The sequence below is a fragment of the Ascidia mentula genome, chromosome 4 (genome assembly GCF_947561715.1).
Source record: "Ascidia mentula chromosome 4, kaAscMent1.1, whole genome shotgun sequence".
NCBI classification, from domain to species: domain Eukaryota; kingdom Metazoa; phylum Chordata; class Ascidiacea; order Phlebobranchia; family Ascidiidae; genus Ascidia; species Ascidia mentula.
In genome coordinates this window covers 15,545,055-15,571,529 of record NC_138569.1, presented here as the reverse complement: position 1 = coordinate 15,571,529, position 26,475 = coordinate 15,545,055, and the positions used below count along the sequence as shown (strand labels likewise).

The 26,475-nt window shown below is 37.9% G+C and overlaps 4 protein-coding genes and 1 long non-coding RNA gene across 6 annotated transcripts; 4 read left to right on the top strand and 1 right to left on the bottom strand.

Moving 5' to 3' along the window:
* The first annotated feature begins 1,412 nt into the window (after positions 1 to 1,412).
* LOC145899716 (uncharacterized) lies at positions 1,413 to 2,882 on the top strand. The gene is made up of 4 exons (XR_014402500.1): positions 1,413 to 1,546; positions 1,882 to 1,987; positions 2,052 to 2,186; positions 2,665 to 2,882. It is a non-coding gene; the product is annotated as an uncharacterized LOC145899716 (long non-coding RNA).
* Positions 2,883 to 3,608: 726 nt separating this feature from the next.
* Positions 3,609 to 6,001, bottom strand: LOC145898160 (2-Hydroxyacid oxidase 1-like). The gene is made up of 9 exons (XM_082986593.1): positions 5,856 to 6,001; positions 5,348 to 5,499; positions 5,149 to 5,264; positions 4,771 to 4,910; positions 4,564 to 4,709; positions 4,403 to 4,494; positions 4,026 to 4,184; positions 3,747 to 3,816; positions 3,609 to 3,685 (listed from the first exon to the last, which is right to left on the bottom strand). The coding sequence occupies exons 1-9, from the start codon at positions 5,999 to 6,001 to the stop codon at positions 3,609 to 3,611; spliced, it is 1,098 nt and encodes a 365-aa protein (XP_082842719.1).
* A 5,778-nt stretch (positions 6,002 to 11,779) lies between these two features.
* Positions 11,780 to 15,229, top strand: LOC145899713 (2-Hydroxyacid oxidase 1-like). Its single transcript, XM_082988611.1, has 9 exons — positions 11,780 to 11,976; positions 12,154 to 12,305; positions 12,398 to 12,513; positions 13,163 to 13,302; positions 13,644 to 13,783; positions 13,849 to 13,940; positions 13,999 to 14,157; positions 14,255 to 14,324; positions 14,608 to 15,229. Exons 1-9 carry the CDS (start codon positions 11,798 to 11,800, stop codon positions 14,703 to 14,705), a joined length of 1,146 nt encoding a protein of 381 aa, XP_082844737.1. The 5' UTR covers positions 11,780 to 11,797; the 3' UTR covers positions 14,706 to 15,229.
* A 1,960-nt stretch (positions 15,230 to 17,189) lies between these two features.
* LOC145899714 (2-Hydroxyacid oxidase 1-like) lies at positions 17,190 to 20,616 on the top strand. Of its 2 annotated transcripts, XR_014402499.1 has the most exons (11): positions 17,190 to 17,295; positions 17,363 to 17,596; positions 17,817 to 17,968; positions 18,040 to 18,155; positions 18,508 to 18,647; positions 19,389 to 19,528; positions 19,594 to 19,685; positions 19,746 to 19,904; positions 19,986 to 20,055; positions 20,117 to 20,319; positions 20,563 to 20,616. XR_014402499.1 is itself a non-coding variant. In XM_082988612.1 (10 exons), the coding sequence occupies exons 4-10, from the start codon at positions 18,093 to 18,095 to the stop codon at positions 20,212 to 20,214; spliced, it is 762 nt and encodes a 253-aa protein (XP_082844738.1). In that variant the 5' UTR covers positions 17,190 to 17,295; positions 17,363 to 17,596; positions 17,817 to 17,968; positions 18,040 to 18,092; the 3' UTR covers positions 20,215 to 20,554. The 2 variants fall into 2 exon arrangements, 1 of the variants encoding a protein (XP_082844738.1); XM_082988612.1 differs by lacking the exon at positions 20,563 to 20,616 and having other exon boundaries at positions 20,117 to 20,554.
* Positions 20,617 to 23,606: 2,990 nt separating this feature from the next.
* LOC145898159 (2-Hydroxyacid oxidase 1-like) lies at positions 23,607 to 26,011 on the top strand. Its single transcript, XM_082986592.1, has 9 exons — positions 23,607 to 23,764; positions 24,113 to 24,264; positions 24,334 to 24,449; positions 24,805 to 24,944; positions 25,165 to 25,304; positions 25,370 to 25,461; positions 25,520 to 25,678; positions 25,799 to 25,868; positions 25,926 to 26,011. Exons 1-9 carry the CDS (start codon positions 23,607 to 23,609, stop codon positions 26,009 to 26,011), a joined length of 1,113 nt encoding a protein of 370 aa, XP_082842718.1.
* Positions 26,012 to 26,475: the final 464 nt, after the last annotated feature.

The window sequence follows — 26,475 nt, the reverse complement described above, 5'->3', positions numbered from 1 at the left end:
ATCCTTGGACAGATTGAAGTAAATGCCGATACACCCTCTGTGCCATTACGACTTTTTAACATGTAAACCTCCCTGGTCGGCGTGTATTTTATAATATTTTTAATTTTTTATCGTGCACAGTGCATTTAATTTGTTTTTTACTCTTTGTTTTTATCACTACCACAGGCAAATTCTGCTCGTCAGTTATGTTCCAAAGTGATTTTTATCTTTACCCCACGAAATGCACAGCGTCAGTTTGGAAACAAATCGAATCCGATTTAACTGAGTTCCACTTGTAAACAAAACGTATTGACTGAAATGTCGGAATGATAGTCAGCTCCAACGAAATGCAACGATTACTTTGCTGCACTTTTAATATTTTTTGACATTTTTGCCCAACATGCATGTAATGACCATAACGGTTATCTCAACTCATTTGATTCTGTCTCCAAAAACCAAAACCAATTTAAAAAGAGGCACAAAGTATCGCACTTGGTTCTTTAAACCACCTCGCCGAAAACATGACAAGCTTTATCCTAAAAAAGTAACTGTTGCTCCAAGAATAAGTCCTTTTGAAAGCAAAATGGACAATGATACAAATAATTTATACAGCAATTGCATAACAATATACTCTCGTGTTCCAATTACTAAACAATATGACAACGCACTTCAGCACCTACTGATCTGCTGACCTAAGGTTTCTTTGTACACTGGTTGCTACTTCTATGGTTTAGTACCAAGTATAAAATGCAGTACCAAGTACAAAAGCAGGAGCCAATTAGACAAACCCGGATCGATTGAATACAAATATAGGGTACATGACTCTGCAGCCATCAACGTGTAATATGTCGCCAGCCAACAGCACCATTATCATGTTCAACACAGGTATTAAAGTACAAAACCGCCGTTGAGTGTCTTAACCTCTGCCAACTGTTTGACCAATCCAGAAGATGGTGCTTTCCCGGAAGAGCAATTCGATGACATCTATTACGTAGTGATTATCGCAAGTATTAAGTTACAAGTAGCATAACAACGCGTGACCTGTCGCACTTAAAAATGTTTTTTTTGCACTTGAGATGGGTTTTTCAATTGATTACATTAGAGATGCATGTGTATTTTGATTCCGGTATACAGCTATCTTTAGCTATATTTTTTAAACAAGTACAGAGGAATTCGGTTACAACCAACCGCTTATTGCACCCAAATTGCCTGAATAAAGATTTTTTCTATTCATTTACGGTACATTCAGCCACCACATAATACGCCAATTTTCTTCTCACCATTACAGGCAAAGACTAATATGAACATTGGCGCCCGTTGATAAGGTTGATTCGATCTCAGGAACAATTCAATGCCACAACTAGATCATTAGAATGTTGTTTGTCTTCACACATGTTAAATTGAAACCGCTAATTGAAAGTTTCCCAGCAAAACTTGAATACGAAGTTTCGGAGGCTGGTGGCAACTTCAGTGTCGGACAAAGGCAACTTATCAGCTTAGCTCGAGCAATCTTAAGGAAAAATATGATTCGTATCGTTGATGAAGCTACAGCCAATGTTGACATGAGGTTCATGTTTCATTTCTGAAAGAGATGGGTCATAGTTTGTTTAAATATTACCGACAGGCATCATTTGTTGTTATAGATTCCAGAACCTATTTAAATTGCAATTATAGAGAAGCTGTTGGTGAAATTAATTGCTTGATCAACATACCAAGGAAATGTCGTACTTGATACGTTTTTCAATAGCCTGTGTTTAGAGAATCCGATGTAGTTGTTTTATCACACTTAAAGAGTGGTATTGTAATTTACATCCCAGGTTGCCTTAGGACATTAAATGATTTTGTTTCGTTTGTCTTCCGTTCGGCGCCTAGTAAAATCTAAACATGGCGTTAATTCGGTAGGACGGACTGACTCATTCAACTTACAATACGAAGTACATTCAAGCACTGTACAGTGATCACAGTTGCTCATCGCATCAATACCGTCATCGACTCAGATCGAGTACTGGTGAGGATCGCCATTGAGTAATCGGGTCCCAATTGAGCTTGAATCAAACCATTCTGTATACAAGGTGTTGGATGCCGGCAAGGTTGTCGAGTTTGACGAACCGCACATTCTCCTCACCGAATCAAATGGTTCGTTTGCATCCATGGTCGATTCCACTGGAAAAGCAGAGGCCCGAGAACTAAGGGAGATTGCAAAGAAGGTAAGTAGTTGTGCAAAATTGAGTCAAATCCGCAATAGTTTAATGAAATTTGATCCTGTGTTTACCTTCTACAACCACAAACTCAACAACTTCAACGGTAACCATCGAAAAAAATATATTTTAATCCGGAAATCGTTTGCCATGTTTGATATTAGTGACACGGTTGTGCTGCAATATTACCCGAGCTTAAAGTCTATTCAGAAATCGTATCTTGATATTCGTGGATTGGCGTTTCAAAATTTTGTGAAATGTTATCCCAAGACGTTTGTCATTGCAGTTGTGGTAGATCTGAAAGTTAGTTGTTATGCTATGGGTGTTCACTTTCAATACATATTGTTGTTATGATTATTTGAATATATTCGCCATTAAACCCCTGTAGCCTTAATTATACAATGTCTAAAATTGAAAATTTTAATTAGTTCCCAGGGCGTCATAACAGTTTTCACTGAAAACGTTTTGCATATTATTCACCCCATAGGTGTACGAAGAGGCGCACAACCCATCAACCAGCGATGGCGTAAAATATGCCGATAGGTCATATCTAGCCAGATTTCTTCCCGTTCCCGGCACCTACGATCTGTTGGAGCTTGAATCCAACGTATGATGTCTGGCGGCTTTTTACGCTTGTGGAAGTTTGCCGCCTTGCGGTTTAAAATAATAGTGGAATATCTGTCTATCTAGGAAAATACAAGTAGAGGTGCACACTATATTTTAGGTTTAAAATAAGATTTATTGCCTTTTTACCTGTACTATCTGTTTATGTTATTGGTGAAAATTCAAACAGTTCCTTGTGCTGTGCTTGTTTTCCATCGTGTTTTGAAGGATATTCTACTTATACGCTATTCGATAATTCACACACGACCTAAGATGCCTCAGCAATTATCGACGCAAACATCCTTCATGTACTTTCGCTTTAATTTCTGTGCTTTTGACGCATTGCTGTTCGTAAGGTTCCATCATGTTGCCGAAATGTTGTTGGTATTTCCCGTGGCCTTGCTACGACCAACTGGAAAACTTGATTTATCGCGTTGTTAACTGTTTTCCTTTCAAACACGTACTTCGTGGCAGTGTTCTATAAATACAAGCCTCTTCATTTAAAATGTAGAAGATGCAATTTCGCTGTGTGCCTTTGTCACCAATATTTATCGTCAATAGATCTGTATTCACGAAACTAATGCATGTCTTCTGATATATTGTATGCTTCCATAGGAGTTTCAATTTCCACACACAATTTCGCGTTGACAACGAGTTGTCTTTTTAGCACGGAATATGATCAGCATTTGTTAAGTAGCATTTGCTTACTAAATGGAACAAAAAAGATACACAATTTCAACTGTGTTGTCACCGTATCACGTAAATATTCCAATGTGATAAACTTGCCATAGTAAAATCAAATTATGACAAAGTACTTTTCTCCAAATGCTAACGACGACAATTAAAATAGTCCTCATGAACCACAATATGTTTCGCAACCTGAAGTTCTTCAATTGATGTAAAACCTAAATTACATGTATTGAATCGTAAATAATTACTTTCAAGTACATCACGGAAAGAATTTACCCATCAGCTGCATCGCATTCATAAATTCGTCCCGTAGAATTGTAAAAATCTGTTTCACTCCTTCCTCTCCCTAACAAAAAAATAACGTCAATTACCAATAACACGTAAGCCGAAAAACATGTTATTAAGGGCAAAATTTGGCGATAATAATACGTAAATACTAGCCCCCAAGCTACAGGACTCGGCCTTGGCTCTCTAGGTCATCGCTTCGCGCACATAAGCTTTCAATTAAAAAAAAAACATTTAACCCAAAATCTTCTGAAAATTTTATGTCATTACATTACACGCCAGGCCCCAGAATACAGGACTCCCAATGAAAACGGCCTTGGCTCCCAAAGCTATTGCTTTGAGCACATCTGTTCCATTTCGCACTCCACCGTCAAGAAATACGTCACACTTTCCATCAACTGCTTCGATTACCTCTTTCAATACATCAATCTAAACATGATAAACTTGAAAATCATTTGTGAATTATTGGGTTAGTGGGTGTGCTGGCCACAAAAATCAAAAACGGATTGATCAGAAAAATATGAAAATTAATATAAACAGGGTTACTATATTTGAAGTCAATAATTTTGAAAAATGTGTTCGCATATACCCCCTCAATGGCACCACTGGTTACGATACGATATACCTCCATACTGTAATCTCCTCACCGTGGCAGGAACTCCATCCAATTGTCGTCCCCCGTGGTTAGACACAATTATACCATCAACCTCGTATTCCATTGCCTTTCTTGCTGTTTCGCCTAAAAATACCACGGAGAAAGGTTTACATTATTTGGTATACAGAGACCGGTAATGAAAACTTTGCAAACCGTCCAAAATCCCTTTTAAATAGATAGGCAGTTTCGTGAATTTCTTTAGCCAGGCGATGTCGGACCATTGGACAGTTGGATCTAACTTGGTATTGGCAAAAATTTGACCGCGGCTCTCGCTTTCTGTTTTAGGGCAATGTGGAAAACTGAACAAAGTTGTAGTTGTTGGTGCCAACCGTAGTTAATGATAAGATTGTTTTCGAAAACCTCAAGCATGGGGGTTTAGAAAATTTGCCTCTTCTTGTGTTATATCGCGTGCCGATGACTGGTTGGTCAATGGTTAGAACAAAACCATCAAATAGATTTGCTTCTCCCCGGTTTATGAGATTCTTTAAAAAGTCCCTGTCCTGAAAAGCAATATGTCAAATAACAAAATTATTGATGTTGTACATGGTTGTACCGAATGTACAAAAATCTCACAAAGCAAATAATATTGACACCATAAACCTATCTTGAGGAAATTAATTTTTGGTTACAAGAGACGCAAACTTACACATACCATTATCTAGAATTTTGTTAAAACACAAGCAAGGCTGAGGAGAAAACGCATTTTATATCATTTAATTCATTAGAATATCCAACCACCTTAAAGAATTGAATTTGAATCCATTTCAGTGCATTTGGAACTTCCCTTGCAATATCACTCATGTCCGTTGTCGTCCAAGTACTTAAAACAAATCCTGTACCCATGTCGAATGTTGCTGCAACGCATAAAACATAAAAAAAACGAACCTTCCTGGAAATTGACAATATATATTTCTAAGATCAAACAAAAGCAATGTACCTCTGGCAATTGCCGCGTCTCCATCTTCATGTAAAAGTTTGTTCAATCCGATTGGTGCTGCGCAAACTGGAAAAGAAATTCTTTTTCCCAGAATTGTTGTTGAAAGATCGACTGATGAAACGTCCTTCAACACACGAGGGCGCAGTCTGTACCTGGCACATCAACATGAAATTGGTAACTAAAAAATGTTTTTTAGTTTTGCTTACTTTAGGCTGTTCGGCAAAACAGATATTTTGCAATGAAAACTAAAAAAATATGTAAATTAATATTCTGGTGCAAAAAAAGGTTATGTTACAATAGAATTTACTTTACAAAATAGTTAAATATGTTTATAGGCAAGTGTTCCTGTTAATATTTTAGGAAATTCTTCAACTGTAAAAAAATTTTCGCTTGGTTGAAGTACAATAATTTTTACGTTGTGCTCAAAATTTGGTTGGAATGCTTTATATGAGAAAAAAAACTTTCTAGTTGCTTTTCACAGGCGCAAAGAATCCAACACTCAATTAACCTTTTGAAGGCATCGTGATTATCTTTGATAGTTTGTCCTTCACCGCCGAATGCAAAATAATAAGAGTCGAATCCTTTTGCGGTAATCTTATCTCGCGCCAAATCCTTGAAATCCTCAACGCTCACTAATTCCAAATTACTTTTCATTTTTGCAAGGTAATACACGCTGCCTAATAACTTACCTCTACTACTGTATAGTAAGGTGTCTTTTAGCGTAGGTCTGTAGACTATGCAGAATATTTAGTGAGGGCATACCGTAAATATGTTTCACACCCGTGAAGACACTGCTGATTATATATGTCTCTGTGACGTTACAAACCAAAGGCTTATTTGTCTGTGATTACTGGCACACCAAATGGTACTGCATTACTCGGTACTCATTAAAAACTTTCTTTTTGAACGAAATATATTTCACGCACGAGTGAACACAACTTCAAAGGATTTACGAAAAACATGAAACAAGTATATACACATATTAGAACAAAATGTCCATCCAAAAACAGCCAATGGAACTTTAACACCCCTTTATTACGAATTCTGACTATTTTTGTTAATACAAGGTATGTATATTGAGGCAGCAAGCAGGCAGTGGTGTAGTCGCTTGATATAGGCGAACATTTGAAACCTTTTCGGTCTATTAAATGTTTTTAAATTTTGCACAAAACTTGCCTGGGGCATACAGATAATCGTGGCATGAGTTAAAATACCAACTCATTTAAAATTTTTGAGCAGAAATAGAATTCACACTTCGGTGCAAATGCGTCATAAGTTCAATAGTTCAGGCAATAAAAAATGTGTTGGACCCAATTACAACTCCTGGCCCCAGTAATCAACACGATGTTTGAAATCCAGATGCAAAAAAAACATTTGTTTCATGAACCCAACATCAGTTTTGGCGATTTCATATGGGGTCACGACCCATAGTTAAATCACCGGGCGGTAAAATTTGTTTGAAATTGGAAGCTTTATATCATTCAACGAAAATATCACGTTAAAATTTTATTCAAGAATATATGGTAAGCTTTGTATGACAATCACCACATTGTATCAACCAGCAATCCCAACATTGTATCAACCAGCTGTAAGTTACAATAATTTCCTCTAAGTTTCACTGGAATTTTTTCACTTAATTAAGTTGAATGGGGACGTCCAAGAATTCACTTTTGTTGTTTTAGATATAAATTGATGTTTCAGTTCTTCAAAATAGAAACAAATGTTACAGTGCTTTCATAGTTCGTCAGGTTGCTTGTGTTCAATTAAAATGATTTTTATCGATGCCCAACGAACTGCACAGCATCAGGTTTGAAACAAATCGAATCCGATTTAACAGAGTTCCACTAGTAAACAAAACGTATTGACTGGAATGTCGAAATACCGTTGCAACAAAGTAATCATTTCTTTCACTCAGGAGAAAAAATTCTCCAAAACGCAAACACTTTTTACTGATTGCTACTGCTACACATAAATATCTCCAAAGATAGTCATCTTAAACGTAATGCAGCGATTGCTTTGCTGCACTTTTACTGTTTTTTAACATTTTTGCCCAACATGTAAGTAATGGATATAACAGTTTCCTAAATTCGTTTGATTCCGTGGACAACCTGTTGGACACCAAGATGCCAAAACCAATATAAAAAAGGCACAAAGTATTTATTACACAGTCATCCCACCGAAAAGATGATAGTCTATATCCTAACAAAAGTAATTGTAGCTCCAAGAGCAAATCGTTTTGAAAGCAAAATGGACAAACACACAAATAATTTTTACAGGAATTTCATGAAAATATATTCTCGAGTATATCAACCACAAACAGTACGACAACGCCATTCAGCACACCACTAACCTACTGACCTAACTTTTCTTTGTACGATGGTTGCTACTTCTGTGCTTCAGTGAATGACTTTTTTGGTTTTATATGCAGTAGCAAGTTTAAAACCAGTAGCCAAGTAGACAACTCGGACCGATCGAATTCAAATATATGGCACACGACTCTGCCTCCGCAAATATATTACATGCTGATCTCATTGCTTATCGTCGTCCTGTCTGTATTTATTCTGATAGTTTAAAATTTATTTTCGTATTACATTAAAAAAAGCAATGGTAAAGCAACCCAAAACTTACAGAACACCAACATCTAACTTTTAACTGCATATCTTTCTGCCCTGAAGGCAAATGTCAGACTCTGCGTTTAAACACAAATTATAAGTTTGTAGCGCTCACTTTACCGCATTTTAACGTAGCGGATTAATTGTCTTTTTCGCCGCGTTTTCTCTTTTGCTGCTGTTGCGTAGAATTGTGGAGTCGGTCTTAACTTGACAATGCAATAAAGCTGTACAAAGCGTTAGTGGTGACCCCGACGAGTCAGAAACGTATATTTCTTGACAGAAATTTCAACTTAAGATGGATGCGCTTCCCAGGGTTATGCTTGGAATCCGCACCGCTCCAAAAGAAGATCTCGGGACATCGTCTGCTGAGCTTGTTTACGGTTTACCGTTGGCTGTGCCTGGCGATTTTATTGGTTCAACACCCACTGAACCGTCCCCGCGTCAACTTCTGCCCGCTTTGAGGTCGGCTGTTGGAAGGTTCCTGCCGACACCAATGTCGCGTCACTCACATCCGCATGCAAATGTTCCGAAGTCATTAGACACTAGCGCTTATGTATTCTTGCGCACAGACAAACATCGCCCGCCTTTGACACCTCCGTATGAAGGGCCATACCGGGTCATAGCAAGAACACACAAAACTTTCACACTAGACTTAGGTGGACGCCAACAGACAGTTTCTGTTGACCGTTTAAAGCCTGCCCACGTCGACCTGACACAACCGGTCCAAACAGCTCAACCACCGCGTCGAGGAAGTCCTTGCAAACAGAGTCGAGTTCCATCCAACCGGCAACCACCATTATCACCAGACTCTATTCAACGCTCGCGTTTTGGTCGCATTACTCGCCCTCTGGCCGGTTTTGTTTGTAAATTTTGTTTTCAGCTTCTGGCGGGGGGGGGGTACGTAGCGCTCACTTTACCGCATTTTAACTAACGGATTAATTGCTATTTGCGCCGCTTTTTCTGTTTTGCTACTGTTGCATAGACTCGTGTCAGTCTTAACTTTACAACGCAATAAAGCTGTACAACGCTTTAAGTTAAAATTTTTAATTTCAGAAAAAGGGAAAAAGTGACAAATGACAGCTGGATATCCTCCTGTCAGAACAGGCCATAAATAATGCGCTTCAAAAGTTGTTGATACCATGGTTTCGCGAAAAGCCATGATTTTTCATCATATTAGCAAGTGTTTTGTATTAAGCTTTAAGTAAACTGTAACTGAAACCAACAACTGAAAGTTGGATAATTATTTTTTGTCATGTGGCAACAGTACAGTCGTGCATTCGCGCTATAGTACACCCTTACAATATATTATACCTCCATAATATTGTTCGCAATATGTAGCAAACTTACCTTATCGCCAAACTAAGGTAAACAACTTTAACCTCTCGCCTGGGTTTTCGCCAAAAATCTAGAGGTTCTGCGCTGTGCATCATTTGCTGCCAGACGGATTAGTTTGGACGCAGCCATGCGCATCGCGATGAATGTCTGCGCCTCTGGTTGGCAACCTTCTGCTTACAAAGAGCTAATTACACTCTTCAGCAGTAAACTGAAACAAATCGGAGCCACAAAACATAGTAAGGATTAGTTTGTTTTTTTATTCCACGTGAAACAAAATATCTGTCACTATTGTTTGCAGTAAACTTGCAGTAAAGCAGTAGACCTAAAAATCTTAACGATTTTTATTTCATTTTTATATTTTTTTTGCAATGGGCATTTTTGTATCTGAAGGTCGTGGCCCGTAGCCAAGGGTTTCCGGCTTCTGTCTCGTACCTAGACCACTGCACAGCAACCTTTTTTTCTTCATGTCACGTTTACTAACTCTGCGATTCGGTGCCACCACCACAGCTACAACAGCGCATATCAAACTTTTTGGCGTTGCATCCCCATTTTTAGAGAGAAATTCCTATGATAAACCTGCACGTTAAGTATAACGAAATATAAATGTTTGTTGGTATAGTTTTAGCAACCTCAAAATTGCGTTTGGTTGCCCCACAAAATGACTTTTTTCTTTTCCCGCCTTGCGCTTGTTATTTTTTTGTGATGCATTGTGTTTATTTGTACCTGATGAAGAGAGTGGTACTCGCAAATGCTAGTGTACTTTAAAATACAAATATCAGTCTTCTTAAAGAGTGCCAAACCGAGATAATTCAGGCATAAAAGTTGTAATTTAGCTTTAGCTAAGCTCATGTCGTAATTTGAAAAACTGTAAAACCACGCGTGAAATTGTTCAGTCAGAATTTACATGCTCCAACTGGTGATAACAATCCTAATTTATTGCAAGACGTTTTTCCCAAAGGGGCAATAGTCGGTAGAGTGTGGGACTCGCTTTATTGTGTGACAGTGACCACGTAGGACTAAAAATTACACATGTATCTTGTCTGTAACCTCCGTTTGAGAACTATTTTAGAAGCAGACAGTGTGTTGAGGTTTAAATTATAGGAGTTCGTCTGAACTGATTTTGTTGCCTTAGGGCATTACATTAATAGACACAAGGCAGATAATCCAATGTCCATTATTTTCGTATTAGAACTTGATGTGGCAAATGATTGGAATAGAATAGATGCCAGGCACAGCACTTGCAAAAGCGAACGATTTTTGTCCAGTTTTGAAATTACTCACGACATAACGGTCGGTTTGCCAGTAACACAACAATATGACCTTTTTGCACTAATTTATATTGGTAATTACAATTCGTTGCAACCACAACTAGAACTAATTCTATTTGAACAAATAGTCGTTCTAGCAAAACATGTGATCTCATAATAAACCACTTTTTGACACGAGGATTGTAATATTTAGATCTTGATTGTAAAGTTTTCCAATTGTGTCATGCAACGAAGCTTCCCGAGAAACGGTTCAGGCTCCCTCAAAATAAGTTTATCGGTGCATTGTTGCCTTTTGCCGATCAGCAACTGAATTTGCTTCATATTTCCTTATTTGCGTACAGCAGGATGTAGCTAACGTTTTGTTAGTTTGCTACTACAAACCGTATTTGCTCCCAACTATATAGAAATGTATTTAACACACTTGTATCGCCAGTTTCAACGTTTTATCTTCTGCAGACAAACCCAGACAAAAGTTAGCGTTTTGCAAATAAGTCAGACAATCCTTTTATTGGCTGCAAGACATGCGTGTCTAGTTGGCTTCTGCGGAGGTACATACATACAAGCTGCCTAACTCCTGTTCGCTTTGCAATTGCGTAAACCTGTCGTCAGGAGCATAGGTACTGAGGCAACTTTCCAAATGAATGGGTCTTTCTAATCGAGCAGATCTAGTTAAACGATTGTGTTGACAAATGTTCCATTTAGGATTAAATAAGTCGTATGCTATTGTTTTGTTTACCAATGTATGATTCGTATTAGAAAAATGGATAAACGCAGGTTCAGGCAAGAACATTCTTGTAACTGCTATTTCAAATATTACAATGACGCACATTTTATTTTATTTCTTTGCTTTATTTTAAATCTTTTTATTGTTGTTTCACATGAATAGGTAATGGATGCCTGTGGTAATGTAAGTTACTCGTTAGCGCTGACCAGGGAGTCGTCCAATATGTTAGCACCAGCGGTTTGTACTGATAGGGCAGTTTATTCGTTTTTTAGTATTTAACTCTGTCATTTCTGTTTATTTTGTTTGTATTAATAAGGCGAAACATGTTTTCCAAAACTAGAAGCATTCACACAAAGTTGTCATAGTAATATTTTAAATTGAAATTAAAGTTTCACTTGTATTATGCGAAAGAAATGTTGCTGGTTAGGTGAATTTCGTGAAGTGAAAGCTTTTTCAATCTTGTAACTGCATTATTACTAAAGGGTTTGTCTGTAACAAATTCTTCAGGCTTATGTTAGACGACGTTCTGGTCATGTCATCCTGCAGTACAGAACAACTGGACAGACTGGTATGCGTTGAAGATTATCATGTTGCGGCCAAAAAAATTATGTCCAAACTAACTTTTGGATATTCTGTGGATTATGCTGGAGAAGGACAGACATACCAAGAAAACTGCTCCGCTTTTAAAAGGTTTGTTGGTACTGCGAAGTTGAAGGCATGTGCACTGGGCCAACCGCAATCAATCCAGACAAATATACGCAAGAGACAAATAACGTATCAAATAGCTTGATGTGCCCAGAATATCTTAAAATCTATATAAGAAATATTTACTGAATGTTTACACTAAACTAGTTTTGTATTTAAAAGATATCGACTTCGGCCGCAACGTTTGAAAGACGTTTCGTCGGTCGATTTATCCACCGAGATATTTGGAAAGAAGATTGCATTTCCAGTCTGCGTAGCTCCATGGGGTTTCCAAAAACTGATACACGAAGACTCAGAAGTTGCAACTGCCAGAGGTAAAAACAATCCTATAGAACATGAAAGGCGAACGTTTAGTGCGAAAATCAATTGAATCATTTTCTAAACCTTTCTACCAATTTCACAACAGCAGCAGCAAGTATGGGTACAGGATTTGCTTTGAGTATGTGGACAAATACCGATATGGATGTTATAGCCAAAGAAACACCAAATTCGTTAAAGTGGATTCAACTTGAAATGATCAAGGTACCAGATGTATGTTAAAACAAAGAGAATTTGTTGAATATTGGTCTAAATGGTCACGTTAAACTCAAAGTAAGCTCATTTAAAAGCAAAAACTCTTTGGTCTGTTGAAAGAATCAAATGGGTCAATAATGAACAGTGAGCTGCCGACAGTGACCACTTTTTTGATCTCATGTTTTATCAGTGCAGCTGGTGATTAAGGATGGCCCAACTAGTGCGATACAGACTATTCTCCACTATGTGGAAGTGCCTGTTTGGTTAGTTTGCTGTCCCTGATCACCAACTGCAATGATAAGACCTGGCAGGCCGAAAAGTCGATACTGTACGCATATTTTATTTTATTTTGTGATATATTTATTGCCATAACAAAAAATTGTAAGAATAAATATTGTTTTGGCGTACATGCATTTTGTTAGAAAATTCATTTTTACATAAAAACACGTGTGTGAGATATCAAAATCATGCATGGCCGAAACAGCATAAAACCTACTATTCAAACTCCTGCACAATCAACTGATGTGGGAAAAATGAAACCTTGTATTTGCTTCAAACGACCACGTAAAAAACAAGGACAAATATTTGACCTTCAAGATCTTCGCCCCCTTTCACGTTTGAAACTCGTAAATATCGTTAAAGCAAAGTACTTTATAAGGACATGGAATTCCTAAGAAACTTTCTGAAACGAGCTGAGAGAAATTCGTTTGATGGAGTGATGGTTACAATCGACCAACCTGTCGTGGGGACTCGTTACACCAGTATGAGGAACAAGTTCACGTTTTCATCCACCTTCAGGTATATCCCTTACTCTTAATATTTAGACAGGTCTTTAAAAACAATGGTTTCGGTAAGGAGGCCAGACACTAACCGAAAACTAAACGCGCTCTTTTGCGTACTATAGTACAGCGTTCGGTATTCGAAAACATTGGAACCGAATAAATCTGAATAAAAGTGCATCACATAATATTATTGATAACAAACACATAAGTATGGATAGTATAAACATGCACGCTCATCTTTTCCAGTATCTGACTGTTGCTTTTCCGGAATCTAACTATTGTCTAAAGCAAACATAACATTACACTGATCATTATAATAGTTCTGCGAAAAAAAAAATCTTTTTTACTGGTAATTAGGTTTCCACATGTTCCCAAGTCTGCAACTGGTAACGTATCTATGAGCAATGCCTCATTGTGTGTATCTTCAAAGTGGTCGGACCTTGCCGCGTTGAAGGAAATCACTAACTTACCCATCATTTTAAAGGGAGTTATGGACGGTTAGATGTTTAAATTTTCTAGATTTGTTTTCTTATCACATAAATTTTCTTGATTTTCGTTTCAGGTGAAACGGCCAGGAAAGCAATGGAATATGCAGTAGATGGTATAATTGTATCGAACCATGGCGGACGTCAGTTAGACGGGGTACCCGCCACGGTCAGTTAATCTCCTTTTAGACACAAAAAAATGTACTATAGACTATAATACACTCCAGATTGACGTGCTGAGTGAAGTGGTGGCGGCAGTAGATGGGAAATGTAACGTGTTTCTTGACGGTGGAATTCGAAATGGGACTGACATTCTAAAAGCGATTGCTCTCGGAGCGAAGGCAGTTTTCGTTGGACGACCTGCCCTTTGGGGTTTGGCATGCAATGTAATTAAAACTTTATGTTGAACACTGTTATATTTGGGAAGGTTTTAATCAACAGTTTTCAGGGACCACGTCATTTTAATTAAATTAAGTTTTCTAGGGTGAGGATGGCGTAAGAAAGGTGTTATTACTCCTCAAAGACGAGTTCAAGACTGCACTGCAGCTTATGGGTAATTTTTTTCGTTTACTTGTTTGTAGTAATGAAAAGCTCGTCTGGCAAAAGAAAAACTTGTTTGTTCGACGTTTCGGTTGTTATACAACAAACCTTCATCAGGATAATGAAGTAAAAACGCCCACACGGCGATAAATAGTCACGCGCGCATAAAGCAAAAAAGGCAAACAAGTTTTTCTTTTGCCAGACGAGCTTTTCATTACTAAATAGTATGCCTGGCAGCGTTAGCAACAAATTACTTGTGTGTGTTTCAAATAAACAAAAAACTTTTTGTCGTAAAGGTTTCACTTCCATTGAAGAACTCCAATTGGCCAAAAACGCAGTTGTGAAACAAAGTTGTGTCCACTGTGGCAAATATACAATGAAAAGTCTTCTGTAATTGATTCGTGAAGACATTTGACATAATGAATGAACTGTAACAAACAACAAAGGTTTGCTGCAAAGAATCTGATAACCATGCACGTGCGGAATCGTCTAATTGCAAAGTTGTAGTGCTGTGTTTGTAACTTTTTTTGCTTGCTCGTGGTGTAACCTGACGTTTATTTCACATACACGTGGCATGATGCCAATTAGTTTGTTTTAGTAAATTTTTCCTAACTAACTGAAAGTAAAACAGAGTTCGATGAAAGTTGTCGCAACGTGCGTTCAATGTGTTTAAACATGGATCGATTTTGCAAAGTATTTATATTTATCATATCGTTATAAAAAAAGAACGGTAATGGCAGAATATATATTATAACACAACTGCTTTGCATTGAAATCCGCTGTATCTTGCGAAGCTCCAATACATTAAGTTTCAAAAATCTTCCTATGTTTCTACTTGAGCTGGCACAACTCATGGGCGCTTCCTAGCATGTAATATGTTGCTTACGTAGCAACTTCCGAAATACAACGTATATTATAATTGCCATCCATACCATATTTTTGAGGCGATGGACATAAGTTTTAAGCTACTTCATACATCTCTTGATTTATACCGAGCTCGGCTTTTAGTCCTTGGCCTTGCATGCCATGTATCGATATTAACCATACTGAGGTCAGAAATAAACGCAGAAACTGATGCGGGAAAACAACTGGAATTAAAACTACTGAAGTTATCAAGACAAGGTAGTTGTTCAGCCTCAGGCTTATGCAGCAGTTACCCCAATATTTATCAGATCAAGAATAAACGTGAAGTTTGCGAATGATTTTACAACAAAAAATACAGATTAAAGGTCTCAACCCAAAAGCACAGGCAATGAAAATATGAGTGCTTCCTGCTTATCTTGATATGCTATTTGTCTGAAATTACTGAATGGTCGTCGGATGTAGCCCGGCTGATGAAAATCACGTAGCTGCATTTCGTTTTAAATGTGGTTTAGAAAAGGATTCATTATATTGTGTGCGTCTGCATGCCATATTGTAAATCATTTTGCTTGGTATAAAAACGCGGTACAGAAAAAAGGGAAATGAAAGATCAAACATTTTTTACTAACCGTTAATGGTAATCTAATGGCGTGTCATGGTTGACCATTCAATCTTCCTTATTCAACAAAATATAATTCATGTTTGAAATTAAGCAACCAGAGTTGTGGACGGTTCGGTGTTTGCATTTTTTGTGCGCTGCGACGTTCATCGACCTCCACTGACCAGGTTATACGATGACGCGTGCAAGGTTCTTCGAGCCTCAGACAAAACATCATGGGAGGTTGATCATAAACGATTTCGATCGACCGCGTTAAGCCGGCCTATGTCGATTCAACGATGCCAGTTCTGTTTGCGGTACCTCCAGCTAGGGGAAACGCTATCCAGCCTGACACTTGTCCGCTTCTGGTGAGGGTACTTTGGCGACCGAACTGCAGTATTCGCCTGTGCACTCAAGCGTGTCATTGCCCTTTTCTTGTGTCGCCAATGCCGCCGCACACACGTTTGTTTTGTATTGCTTGCCCCTTGTTTACTTCGCGTTATGAATTAATGATTCACAGTTTGTTGAAGTGGAACGAAAAAACATCTTTCTCAACTGTTGGGCATGAATGTGTGTTTGCTAAACGGTCGAAGTGAAGAATTGTTGCAAGCCAGCACATAAAAAAGAGTTTATAATCCTTGCCCTTAGGTCTGAGCCTTGGGGCTGAAATTTGGTCATATTCTATCTTCTGGTTTTGAAATAATTCAAACTTCCAATTAATCATTACGACCTTACCATGTGTATGGAGAGACAAGGCAGGCAACGATTACTTCAATCCTTTTCGCATGAGCAGTTTACGTGGCAACCGATAGAATCAGAAGCAGAATTACCAAACACCGGGCTGCAACGCAGGCATTCCAGAGCAGAGGAAACAATTTATGCTGTTGCAGGAACAAACACTCAACAGTTGACATGTGAAAGAGAATTTCCTTACAAACACATGCATTGAACATATTGCACAACTCAGTGGTTGACTATATAAATGATAAAGAAATTTGTAGGTCAGGAAGTGATGTTTGTTACTAGCCATATTCAGTAGCTACCGTACCAAAACTGAGCATGGGTGTTGTAGAGTGATTGTTGCATGCTGCGATTGTACTTTATATTTTGCAAACATTCACACTGGCGCCTGTTAAAGAGGTACTTACACGCAATGATAGGTACTTACTGAACCGGAAAAGTACAACGTAATGCCGAAAAAACACAGTACGCATTGCCATGAGCAAGGTTCCTGAATTCTGCTTGAGAAATGTTTTAGTTGCGACGGACCAGTTTTTGGATAATAAGGAACGATTAAACAATTGTTTGAGTTTTGAGTGAAATTTTTTCTTAAAAAAGGTGGTGTCGTGGACCATCGGAAGCTTGATATGGGTTTATGTGAATATCTACAGTAGAGTGACTATTCGTCCGACCAAAACTTACAAAACAAAATATTATAGAACGTACTGACAGTTGGATAATCAGCCGTGATTTGTATATTTTTTACTTTTGCTGAATTTAAGAATGTTTGATTCTACGTTGAGACGTAGGTGCGGGCATTTGTTTTTTAATACAACTTCACGCTCAAACAGCTTTAATTGCATTGTGTTCAGGTTTCCTGTTAAACCAATAAAGATCGCAAGTTTAAAATTTTCCCTGAGCTTCAATTGATTTACACGGATTCCGGCAATGTCTTCCATCAGCACAGAAGCAAGCGAAAATATGGTTTGCGTTGGAGATTATGAAGTAGAGGCCAGTAAAATTATGTCCAAAGAAGCTTTAGGATTCTCAATAGACTATGCTGGAGATGGACATACTTACCGAAGAAATTGTTCCGCTTTTAAAAGGTTTGTCAATAGCGAAGTTTGAAGTGTGTGCATTGGACCAGCACAAGTCAGCAATCAGCCCAGACAAACAGCAGTGTGCAAACAGCAAAACATACTGCAATGTTCTCTTATAGTTAGGCCTGTCGATAGACTGTACCTTTCATTCAAAAATTTAGCAAAAATTCACAAAAATGAACATTGTCAAAAAAGCTTGCCTAATTTTTTTTTACTTATTTGAAAGATATCTACTTCGCCCGCACCCCTAAAAAGACGTTTCGTCGGTCGATTTATCCACCGAGATATTTGGAAAGAAGATTGCCTTTCCAGTATGCGTAGCTCCATGGGGTTTCCAGAAATTGATACACGAAGACGCAGAAGTTGCAACTGCCAGAGGTAAACAAATTGAATCAATCTTAGTGGAAAAACGAATCAATTCTTTTAACTTATTGTCGTGTTACTTGTAGCAACGGCAAGCTTAGATACAGGATTTGCTTTGAGTTTGTGGACAAGTATAGGCATGGATATTATAGCTAAGGAAACACCAGATTCGTTAAAGTGGATTCAAATTGCACTGGCTAAGGTACTGCAACGAATGCATAAATACTTGCATTTCTAGTCGCCATTGGATTTCGTTAATACAACTCAAATGTGTAATTAAAGTAACGAAAACGCTTTGATTGCAAATGTAATTTGACACTATCTGAAAACAAAGTGGTCAGAAGCCGTTTGAAAAAAACAATTTTACGTTACAATACTCTAATCAAATGGTTAAACCGAAGAATATGAATTTTTATAGAAGCAGATTTCTGTTTTTTCCTTATAGGTTTCATTACTTAATCAATTTGCAAATTCTTTTTGAAAACTAACGATATTTTTGGTTTAAATCAAGCAAAAAGTAAATGTTTGAATAATAACATGTGGCATCTCTGAAGGACATGGAATACATGACGAAACTACTAAAATGTGCTGAGAAAAATTCATTTGATGGAGTGATTGTCACGATTGACTGCCCTGTCATTGGGACGCGTTACACCAGGGCAAGGAACAAGTTTCCCTCAACATCTACGTTAAGGTTATGCATCCATAGTTTTGCTAGAAAATTTCAAAAACAATGTCTAGTAAATCAATACTAACATTAAAACGCTAAACGGACTACTACAAGACTAAATGGACATTTACAAAAGATTCCATTGATATACATGCAACAGCGAAAAGTTGCCCCCTAACGTTTATTTAATATTTTTTGCCAATAGAAATCTTGCACGTGTTTACACGACATTTAAACGATCCGTTTGGCCCCTCGTATGTGTTAAACTAGTAACAATTTGTATCTGTTTCAAGTAGCAACAATCCTCATTATTTTCTATTTGAATAAGGAATTAGGAGTTAAATTAACCGAACAATTTATAACACGCGGTGAAGTTTCTTAAAGTCACAAGTATTCGGTGAGTGTTTGCAATGAAGTCTCATTCTTCAGTGTGTTTTTGTTATCAACTCTTTTTCTGTTTCTTACAGAAAACGCATGTACGCATTTGCATGTACACATGTATCTGTGCTCTCAAGTCGATCAATATATCCTTGATGATAGTACATGTTGTTTGAGATACTTATAGTTGATTAGTTTTCGCCGCCAAGACAGTGAATATACTGTTAAACACAATGACTGTTTTAGACAAAATACGGCAGTCACAATACATGTTATAACTTAACAAATTATAATGGCTGTGCGAAGGCAATTTCTTACTGGGCAACAAAGTTGTGTTTTATTTTGTATTTTTGATCGTAAAGTTTGATGTGTGATTTCGTCGCGTAGTTTCCCCCATGTACCCAAGTATTTATCAAGTGACAAATTACCGGGAAAATCCACTTTCTGCGTTTCGGCCACGTGGTCTGACCTTGCAGCGTTGAAGGAAATCACTAATTTACCCATCATTTTGAAAGGAGTTATGGACGGTTAGATGTTTAAATTTTCTAGATTTGTTTTCTTATCACATAAATTATCTTGATTTGCATACTAGGGGAAACGGCCAGAAAGGCAATGGAATATGCAGTAGATGGTATAATTGTATCGAACCATGGCGGACGTCAGTTAGACGGGGTACCCGCCACGGTTAGTTAATCTCTTTTCGGACACAAAAAAATCTGCTCTATACTATATAATACACTTCAGATTGACGTGCTGAGTGAAGTAGTGGCGGCAGTTGATGGGAAATGTAACGTGTTTCTTGACGGTGGAATTCGAAATGGGACTGACATTCTAAAAGCGATTGCTCTTGGAGCGAAGGCAGTTTTCGTTGGACGACCTGCCCTTTGGGGTTTGGCATGCAATGTAATTACGACTTTATGCTGAAAGCTGTTACATTTTTGAAGGTTTAAATCAAATGTTTTCAGAAACCTTTTTTTTCTCTAGGGTGAGGATGGCGTAAGAAAGGTGTTATCACTCCTCAAAGACGAGTTCAAGACTGCACTGCAGCTTATGGGTAACTTTATTCGTTTACTTGGTGTGTGCTTCAAATAAACAAACAACTTTTTGTCGTAAAGGTTTCACTTCCATTGAAGAACTCCAATCGGCCAAAAACGCAGTTGTGAAAGAAAGTTGTGTCCACTGTGGCAAATATACAATGAAAAGTCTTCTGTAATTGATTCGTGAAGACATTTGACATAATCAATGAACTGTAACAAACAACAAAGGTTTGCTGCAAACAATCTGATAACCACATGCGGAATCTTCTAATTGCAAAGTTGTAGTGCTGATGTGTTTGTTACAAACCCTTGTGTACTTACTCAATGTGTAACCTGACGTTTATTTCACATGCACGTGGCATGATGCCAATTAGTTTATTTTTGTAATTTTGTTATAACTTACTGAATGTAAAACAGAGTTTAATGAAACTTGTCGCAACTTGCGTCCAATGTGTTTAAACCTGAATCGATTTTATATGGTGTTTTTATTTATCGTATCGTTATTAAATAAAATGTAATGGCAGAATATATATTTTAACACAGCTGCTTTGAAATCCGCTATATTTTGCGAAGCTCCAATAAATTAGGGTGCAACAATCTTCTCTATTTCTACTTGAGCTGGCACAACTCATGGGCGCTTCCTAGCATGTAATATGTTGCTTACGTAGCAACTACTAAAATACTACGTATATTAGAATTGCCATCCATTGCGTTGTAATGTCATACTATATTTTTTAAGCGATGGACATAAGCTTTATGCTACTTTATACTTTTTTCGATTTATACCAAGCTCAGCTTTTAGTCCTTGGCCTTGCATCCAATGTATCGATAAAAACCACACTGAGGTCAGAAATAATATCAGAGCTTATCTTGATATGCTATTTGTCTGAAAATACTGAATGGTCGTCGAATGTAGCCCGGCTGATGAAAATCACGTAGCTGCATTTCGTTTTAAATGTGGTTTAGAAAAGGATTCATTATATTGTGTGCGTCTGCATGCCATGTTGTAAATCATTTTACTTGGTATAAAAAAAATGAAAGCAAATTTGATCAAACATTTTTTACTAGCCACCGTTAATGGTAATTTAATGGCGTGCCATGGTTGACCATTAAATCTACCTTATTCGACAAAATATAATTCGTGCTTGAAATTAAGAAACCAGAGTTATGGACGGTTCGGTGTTTGCATTTTTTGTGCGCTACGACGTTTATCGAATTCCACTGACCAGGCTATACAATGACTCATGCAAGGTTCTTCGAGACTCAGACAACATATTATGGGAGGTCGATCACAATCGACCGACCTCGTCAAGCCGGCCCATGTCGATTTAACGATGCCAGTTCTGGTTGCGGTACCTCAAGCTTAGGGAAACGCTATCCAGCCTGACACTAGTCCGCTTCTGGTGAGAGGGTCCTTTGGCGATCGAACTGCAGTATTCGCCCGTGCATTCAAGCGTGTCATTGCTTATCGGTTGCCGCCTCACATACGCTTGTTTTGAATTGCTTGCCCCTGTTTACTTCGCGCAACGCCCGTAATAAAGAATATAGCATGTATCGTCATCCAAAAAACTACGAGGATTTGATGTATTACAGCATTACTGCTCTGACGAATGATATATCTTTTCGTACACAAAAAGCCCCTGTTCGCGTAATTTCTCAGAACTGTTGCAAGCCAGCAAATAAAAAGAAGGTTTTGCAACGTATGCCGCAATAGGTAACGCTTTAAGTTAGGTGTAAAGTTCCTTAGAAAACCTCAAATTAGAGTGATCCTTGACCCTTTTATTTTTAAGCCTTGGGGCTGAAATTTATTCATCTCTTACCTTCCGGTTTTGAAATATTGCAATCTTCCTAATAATATTAACGATTTTATTCTTACCAAGTGCCAGTGTGGTGAGACAAGACAGGCAACGATAACTTCAATCCTTATCACATGAACAGTTTACGTGGCAACCGATAGAAATAAAATCAGAATCAGAATTTCCAAACGCCTTTCAACTGCAACGCAGGCATTCCAGAGCAGAGGCTTTTTACGCTATCACGTGAAGCTCTTAACAGTTGACATGGGAATCAGGATTTGCTTACACACACATGCATTAAACATATTGCACAACTCAGTGGTTGAATAATTCGGTTTGAATAAAACATTTTGCAAAGAATCTGATTACCACACGTAGAATCGTCTAATTGCAAAGTTGTAGTGCTGATATGTTTCTAACTTTCATCGCATTTCAAGCGTCTGCTATCAAATTCACATTTCCATAAACCTATACAACTTCTTGGAATTGTCTGAATACGAATTAAACTGCGGGAAAAAAGTTACACGTGATTGATCATGCGATTCGTCACACATCGCGCAAAACTTACTCAAACGTAAAATAATTTTTATGAAAGTGTTTCATCCGCTCTGATAATCACCCTTCCAGACCGTGAAGCGAAACCTGTTGGTCAGACGCATCTGAACCGTCGTCGGACATAGTCCGGCTAATGAAATTCACGTAGCTGCCTTTCGTTTGTTATATGGTTTGAGAAGGATTTATTGTATTACGTGCGATTACATGTCATATTGTAAATCATTTTGTTTGGATAAAAAATGCGCTACAGAAAGAAAGGCATATGAAAGCAAAGTTAAGCAAACAACAGTATCTAACCACCGTTAAATGGCAATCTAATGGCATGCCTGCTACGGTTGGCCATTGAATCTATCTTATTAAACAAAATTTATTTCGTTTTTGATTTCATAATGTTTTAACTTATAAAATCGAGATGTGAAAAATGTATCTAATGTGCTTGCTTTGAGAACCAAGTTGGTTTTCACTGGAGTTCCCAGAATGTATTATGTTTGTAGCAGCTTAAGAAATGCAACGCCTATAATTAAAGACCCATTTCATCTAGTTATGAACAGAAGCTGGTGGTTTTTGCTAAGGGCAGTTAGCGCGATTTTCATCAGATAACATATGAGAGTTAGGTTTGGTTATATACTCCCTGCTGTAAAACCAAATTACATCCACTCCTAGGAAGTGGTGCCGATATATTTTCGCCAAACATGTAGCGCAGTTTTTCAACAAATTTTTGCTAACTGTAAGCGATGGGAATTTCAGCGTATATGCAGAACATTGAGAGAAAGGAGTTAGTAAAGTTTCTTTACTGTGTGGTATCAATGCGTTGCTTGCTGCACAGTCAAAACTAATCTGTACAGCAAGATTTGGACAAATATTACAAGAAATAGTTTGCATTTAGAAGGTGTCGAATCCGGCTATATGAACATTTATGATACTTAAACCTCCGTGCACACATGGTTGTGTTGTTTGTCTGCAGTAACGCAGTAGCTTGCGCACGAAAAATGATGCATTTTGGGTGTTTGGAACGATTGTCGAGTAGCACAGTGCGTCACTACCGATGTGCCGCCAGACGATGTTGGATAATTCGTGAAGGCTAATCCAAACAATGATATCGACGCTAGCCTTCACGCACATGTATCCCTTATTGCAATGTGTTCAGGTTTTCTGTTAACCGAATAAAGGATCACATTTTCAAATTTTTCTTGTTTTGTCTGATACGGATTCCGGATATGTCATCGTACTTCACAGAAGCAAGCGAAAATCTGGTATGCGTTGATGATTATGAAGTAGCCGCCAGTAAAATTATGTCCAAAGAAGCTTTAGGATTCTCCATAGATTATGCTGGAGATGGACAGACATACCTAGAAAATTGCTCCGCCTTTAAAAGGTTTGATATAGTAATATAGCGAAGTTTGATTTGTGTGCACTGGACCAACAGAAGTCAGAAAACAGCAGTGTGATATTTTTTATGATAAGCAATGTGGAGACAATAATATGAATTGTGTATAAGCTGCAGACAGATGGCCACTGTTTCGACCCAAAAGGTCTCATCAACTAGTTTGGTGCCCAACGGATGACGGTGATTGTATAGTCACCACAAAGTGGAAGTCTTTGCTTGGCCGTTTGGTCAGCGAAGTCGTCTTATAGTCACACCAGCTGCACTGATGATACCTTTTGGGTCGAAACAGTGGCCATCTGCCTGCAGCTTATTCACGATATTTTTTATATTTTAAAGATATCTACTTCGCCCGCAGCCCTTAAAAGATGTTTCGTCGGTCGATTTATCCACCGAGATGTATGGAAAGAAGATTGCCTTTCCAGTCTGCGTAGCTCCATGGGGTTTCCAGAAATTGATACACGAAGACGCAGAAGTTGCAACTGCCAGAGGTAAACAGGTTGAATCAATCTTAGTGGAAAAACGAATCGATTCCTTTAACTTATTGACGTGTAACTTAGCAACGGCAAGCATGGAGACGGGATTAGCTTTAAGCTTGTGGACAAGTATCGGCATGGATGTTATAGCTAAGGAAACACCACATTCGTTAAAATGGATTCAAATAGGATTGGCGAAGGTACTGCAACGTCACAACTAAAACCATTTCTTTTACCTCAATTATTCTTACGCAGGTTCGAGGCAGTCGACATTTTAAAACCACGAGCTTTTTTAAGTTAACTGTGCACTAGTGAAGCGTACAGAATATAAATTGGACAGACGAAATCACTTTATTCAAATGGTTAAAACTAAAGTATATCGGAATAATGTATTTCAAGGACAGCTTTTTATATGTTTCGGGAACAAATTTCTGAACGTTGGTTTCATTACTTGATCAAACTGCAAACAAGTTTTTAGTTCAATTAGCTATATTTTGGGTTTAAGACAAACACACCTATAATTTCAGTCAAGGATAACATGTGGTACATTTTAAGGACATGGAATACATGACGAAACTACTAAAATGTGCTGAGAATAGTTCATTTGATGGAGTGATTGTCACAATCGACCACCCTGTCACAGGGACGCGTTACACACAGTCAAGGAACAAGTTTCCCTCAACATCTACGTTAAGGCAATGCATCTTTTTTTCAGACAACATTTTTGAAACGATGTCCAATAAATCACAAAAGAATATATTAAAATGTTATAACAGGGAAAATTAATAAGTTGCAATGCATACAAAGTCTTCGCCGTCCATTTAGTTGCGCGAAAGCGATTCCTTATTGCACAACAAAGTTACCTTTTTTTCATTTATTGTCGAAAGAGTTGAAACGCATAGTTTCGTCACATAGTTTCCCTCACGCACCCAAGAATTTATCACGTGACAAATCGTCGGGAAAATTCTCTTTCTGTGAAGCTGCCACGTGGTCGGACCTTGCCACGTTGAAGGAACTCACTAACTTACCCATGATTTTGAAGGGTGTTTTGGATGGTTAGATGTTTAAATTTTCTGGATCACTTTTTTCATTAAATAAATGTTATTGATTTTCATACTAGGGGAAACGGCCAGAAAAGCAATGGAATATGCTGTGGATGGTATAATTGTATCAAACCATGGTGGACGTCAGTTAGACGGGGTACCCGCCACGGTCAGTTAATCTCTTCTTTGACACAAAAAATACAAAAAAATATGAGTATACACTTTAGATTGACGTGCTGAGTGAAGTGGTGGCGGCAGTTGATGGGAAATGTAACGTGTTTCTTGACGGTGGAATTCGAAATGGGACTGACATTCTAAAAGCGATTGCTCTTGGAGCGAAGGCAGTTTTCGTCGGACGACCTGTCCTTTGGGGTTTGGCATGCAATGTAATTAAAACTTAAAATTACTTAAAATTAAATATTCTATACGCTGTTACATTTTGAAAGGTCTTAATCCATTGTTTTCAAAACCGTTTCCTTTCACTTGAAATATTCGATGTTTTCTAGGGTGAGGATGGCGTAAGAAACGTGTTATCACTCCTCAAAGACGAGTTCAAGACTGCGTTGCAGCTTATGGGTAACTTTTTACCTTTAAGTGTTGTATTAAATACCAAAGTACCTTTTTGTCGTAAAGGTTTTACATCTATTGATGAACTCCAATCGGCTAAAAACGCAGTTGTGCATCAACATTACTTTCATCGGTGCAACTATGCAATATAAGATCTTGGTGAAGACGTTTTACTTGATCAACTTTTGTAGCAGGCAAAAAAATGGCAAGCACGTTAAATCTTGTGAATGTAATATTTTTTACTAGTGTGGTGTTACTACTAAACTCTTTCTTCTTAACAAAAAATGGTGTAATGTTATTACTGAAAACGACTTGTTAGTCGTTTTTGCGCGCATTTTGTTTTTTGTATTTACCTCACCTCTCTTTTGTCACGTTTACTTTTTTATGTCTGTTTACCCCTCACGCACGTTATTGCTTTATTGTTATTTGTTTCACACTTTGTTTCTCGTTTCGTTTTTTTTTCTGTAAGTAATTTTGGTTGCGTGGTTAAAATGCATTTCGTTGATTTGTCGGGATGCTGGCGGACGAGATAAATAATTACAAATCAGATAATTACATATCTTGTTATGCTCTTTGACTGTAATTACTTTCCTATGCCTACGCTTGTGGACGTTAG

Coding starts and splice junctions, on each gene's coding strand:
- LOC145898160 (XM_082986593.1), bottom strand. CDS start 6,001: ATGAAAAGTAATTTGGAATTAGTGAGCGTTGAGGATTTCAAGGATTTG. Junction 5,265..5,347: donor AGACGCGGCAATTGCCAGAG/GTACATTGCTTT, acceptor TATGCGTTGCAG/CAACATTCGACATGGGTACA. Junction 4,911..5,148: donor TTCAAATTCAATTCTTTAAG/GTGGTTGGATAT, acceptor ATTGCTTTTCAG/GACAGGGACTTTTTAAAGAA.
- LOC145899713 (XM_082988611.1), top strand. CDS start 11,798: ATGTTAGACGACGTTCTGGTCATGTCATCCTGCAGTACAGAACAACTG. Junction 11,977..12,153: donor AACTGCTCCGCTTTTAAAAG/GTTTGTTGGTAC, acceptor TGTATTTAAAAG/ATATCGACTTCGGCCGCAAC. Junction 14,158..14,254: donor TTTGGGGTTTGGCATGCAAT/GTAATTAAAACT, acceptor TAAGTTTTCTAG/GGTGAGGATGGCGTAAGAAA.
- LOC145899714 (XM_082988612.1), top strand. CDS start 18,093: ATGGATATTATAGCTAAGGAAACACCAGATTCGTTAAAGTGGATTCAA. Junction 18,156..18,507: donor TTCAAATTGCACTGGCTAAG/GTACTGCAACGA, acceptor GCATCTCTGAAG/GACATGGAATACATGACGAA. Junction 18,648..19,388: donor CCCTCAACATCTACGTTAAG/GTTATGCATCCA, acceptor TTCGTCGCGTAG/TTTCCCCCATGTACCCAAGT.
- LOC145898159 (XM_082986592.1), top strand. CDS start 23,607: ATGTCATCGTACTTCACAGAAGCAAGCGAAAATCTGGTATGCGTTGAT. Junction 24,945..25,164: donor CCCTCAACATCTACGTTAAG/GCAATGCATCTT, acceptor TTCGTCACATAG/TTTCCCTCACGCACCCAAGA. Junction 25,679..25,798: donor TTTGGGGTTTGGCATGCAAT/GTAATTAAAACT, acceptor GATGTTTTCTAG/GGTGAGGATGGCGTAAGAAA.